Genomic DNA, 3,544 nt, shown 5'->3' with positions numbered 1-3,544 from the left:
CGCGGCGCCGGCGTCATCTTGGAATTTGTCCTTTGGAGCCTCGGTTGGGGCTGGTTATCTAGTCTCGGACGGGGGCGTAAAAGGTGTTTTTTCCTTGTGAATGCCATTTTAGGTGTAGTGAAAACCCACCACTAAATCAAATCCAACATGGGAAAGGAGAAGACTCATATCAATATCGTCGTCATCGGACACGTGGATTCGGCGGCGCCGGCGTCATCTTGGAATTTGTCCTTTGGAGCCTCGGTTGGGGCTGGTTATCTAGTCTCGGACGGGGGCGTAAAAGGTGTTTTTTCCTTGTGAATGCCATTTTAGGTGTAGTGAAAACCCACCACTAAATCAAATCCAACATGGGAAAGGAGAAGACTCATATCAATATCGTCGTCATCGGACACGTGGATTCGGGCAAGTCCACCACTACTGGTCATCTGATCTACAAATGTGGTGGCATCGACAAAAGAACCATTGAAAAATTCGAGAAGGAGGCTGCTGAGGCAAGTAGCAATAGCACAAAGTTCGTTGAACTGTAATACTGTTTGTCAGCAGAAGCATTATTAGGTGGAGGTAATCTACCTGAAAGGAAATTACACGGCCATTAAATGTAAATATTTGTAAGGTAGAATAAACTAAATACGTACGACCTTTTAATCGTTTTCTTTTACAATTTGATAACATAAAGCCACTTAAGCCCTGCACATTAAATATTTCTGCCAAATGTAGGGGGGAGGTCAAGGACTTGAGTCTCATGTTTTATTAACCGTAACTACTGTTACAGATGGGGAAGGGTTCTTTCAAGTATGCCTGGGTCTTGGATAAGTTGAAAGCTGAGCGGGAACGTGGTATCACCATTGACATCTCCCTGTGGAAATTTGAGACAAGCAAGTATTACGTGACTATCATTGATGCTCCAGGACACAGAGACTTTATCAAAAACATGATTACAGGCACATCTCAGGTTCGTGAGATTTGTAATTACAGAAATAACTGGCCAGTTTCTGCCCTGGGGAGCTCCCCCCTTTTTTTGACAGCTCAAAAAGCTTATGTCCTTTTTTCCCCCCAAAGGCTGACTGTGCTGTCCTGATTGTTGCTGCTGGTGTTGGTGAATTTGAAGCTGGTATCTCCAAGAACGGGCAGACCCGTGAGCATGCCCTTCTGGCTTACACGCTTGGTGTGAAACAACTCATTGTTGGTGTTAACAAAATGGATTCCACTGAGCCACCCTACAGCCAGAAGAGATACGAGGAAATTGTTAAGGAAGTCAGCACGTACATTAAGAAAATTGGCTACAACCCTGACACGGTAGCTTTTGTGCCAATTTCTGGTTGGAATGGTGACAACATGTTGGAGCCAAGTGCTAACGTAAGTGACGTTCAAGACAATTCGTAACGATGCTTAATGCTTGAACTGGTGAGTCGGTAAGGTGAACTGGAAATTTCGTTTCAGATGCCTTGGTTCAAGGGATGGAAGGTCACCCGTAAAGATGGCAACGCCAGTGGAACCACCCTGCTTGAAGCTTTGGATTGCATCCTGCCACCCACTCGCCCAACTGACAAACCTTTGCGGCTGCCCCTCCAGGATGTCTACAAAATTGGTGGTAAGTTGAACGTTGTTACTGCTGGCAAGACTTGATTCCAGACCTGTTCAATTTTGGGTGTAGACCATTAGCATGGTAGCTGCTTTTATATAAGATGTTTTGATACTATCTTGTAAATACTTAGGTATTGGTACAGTCCCTGTGGGCAGAGTGGAGACTGGTGTTCTCAAGCCTGGCATGGTGGTCACCTTCGCACCAGTCAATGTCACCACTGAAGTAAAGTCTGTTGAAATGCACCACGAGGCTTTGAGTGAAGCTCTTCCTGGTGACAACGTGGGCTTCAATGTCAAGAACGTGTCTGTCAAAGATGTTCGTCGTGGCAATGTTGCTGGTGACAGCAAAAATGACCCACCAATGGAAGCAGCTGGTTTCACTGCTCAGGTAACAATTTAATGTGCTTATAGCTTTACTGCAGAGCCTGATGTCTTTCAAAGGCAATAAATGCTGGTTTCTTCCCCCAAGGTGATTATCCTGAACCATCCAGGCCAGATCAGTGCTGGCTATGCTCCTGTACTGGATTGCCACACAGCTCACATCGCTTGCAAGTTTGCTGAGCTGAAAGAGAAGATTGATCGCCGGTCTGGTAAGAAGCTGGAAGACGGCCCCAAATTCCTGAAATCTGGTGATGCTGCCATCGTTGACATGGTTCCAGGCAAGCCTATGTGTGTCGAGAGCTTCTCTGACTATCCACCTCTGGGTAAGGTTAATTAAGTGTAGTTAGAAATGAATAGACTGAAATCTGTGCAACAAGTGTTTCTCATGATCAAAATTGTGTTTCATTAGGTCGTTTTGCTGTTCGCGATATGAGACAGACAGTTGCCGTGGGTGTCATCAAAGCAGTGGACAAGAAGGCTGCTGGAGCTGGCAAGGTCACCAAGTCTGCCCAGAAAGCTCAGAAGGCTAAATGAATATTACCCCTAACACCTGCCACCCCAGTCTTAATCAGTGGTGGAAGACCGGTCTCAGAACTGTTTCTCCCAATTGGCCATTTAAGTTTAATAGTAAAAGACTGGTTAATGATAACGATGCATCGTAAAACATTCAGGAGGAAAGGAGAATGTTTTGTGGACCATTTATTTTCTTTTTGTGCGTGGCAGTTTTAAGTTATTAGTTTTTAAAATCACTTTTTAATGGAAACAACTTGACCAAAAATCTGTCACAGAATTTTGAGACCCATTAAAACAAAGTTTAATGAGAAACCTGTGTCTTTTGGTCAACACAAAACTTCAGTTCTTTGAAACCTATTTCTAGTGTTAACCCTGAAACTTTGAAAATACAATTTTGGCTGCTTCATATCTGGGAATTAGAGGGAAGGGGTACTGTTTTAAGTAGTAAAGCGGTATGGGGGAGGGTTGTGCTGATGGCAACAATATAGCAACACTTTGGTATTATGTAATTTATAATTTAGGTTTATAAAACATGTTGAAGCTCTTAAGTCTTGTGTAGTTCTGATATGTACATTTGTTAATGTGGAGTCTCAGACACTGCCCTAGAACTTGTGATGTTTAGTACTGAAATACATCCAGGTTATAAGAAAAATGGAAATTGAGTGGGATATATATAGTTCAATGGTACAGCTTTTAATACCCAAGGCCTTGGTGGTGTAGGGATTGTGTGTGGATGCTCGCTTCAAAAAGACACGGTTGGCTGGAGAGTTGAACATGGGCTAATCTGGAGGTCACTGAATGTAAACGGAAGGGCACTTGCCAGGACAGGGAATTTAACTTGGGGCTTGGAACTGAACTTACAACCTCAGCTAGACTTGGTCTTGTCCTCAGAGCTCAGAGTTCTCCCTGGCCAGAAAGTTACATTTTGAAAAGTAACTGGTTTGAAGTTTCAGGAATTTCAGATAACTGAGGAATGAAGGGAATATGCAAGGTAATTGATAAATGAGAGCTTGAAGGGCTGATTGGCCACTAGAAAGCTAAACCAGATGACAGGCTTATAGGGTTA

General features: G+C 43.6%; 1 protein-coding gene and 1 long non-coding RNA gene across 2 annotated transcripts in view; both read left to right on the top strand.

Annotated features, from left to right (window-relative positions):
- The window catches only part of LOC104874142, a 587-nt gene extending 402 nt beyond the window's left edge, over positions 1 to 185 (top strand). The window contains exon 2 of the long non-coding RNA XR_783668.2: positions 113 to 185. This is a non-coding gene — a long non-coding RNA (uncharacterized LOC104874142). The remainder of the gene's footprint in view (positions 1 to 112) is intronic.
- Positions 186 to 280: 95 nt separating this feature from the next.
- Positions 281 to 2,790, top strand: Eef1a1 (eukaryotic translation elongation factor 1 alpha 1). The gene is made up of 7 exons (XM_010641113.2): positions 281 to 491; positions 773 to 952; positions 1,060 to 1,356; positions 1,441 to 1,591; positions 1,716 to 1,972; positions 2,054 to 2,288; positions 2,375 to 2,790. Exons 1-7 carry the CDS (start codon positions 348 to 350, stop codon positions 2,497 to 2,499), a joined length of 1,389 nt encoding a protein of 462 aa, XP_010639415.1. The 5' UTR covers positions 281 to 347; the 3' UTR covers positions 2,500 to 2,790.
- Positions 2,791 to 3,544: the final 754 nt, after the last annotated feature.

Source organism: Fukomys damarensis, unplaced genomic scaffold (genome assembly GCF_012274545.1).
Source record: "Fukomys damarensis isolate Sample0158 unplaced genomic scaffold, DMR_v1.0_HiC HiC_scaffold_27, whole genome shotgun sequence".
Lineage (NCBI taxonomy): Eukaryota > Metazoa > Chordata > Mammalia > Rodentia > Bathyergidae > Fukomys > Fukomys damarensis.
Note: the sequence above shows the minus strand (reverse complement) of the source record. Positions and strands in the feature narration are given on the sequence as shown.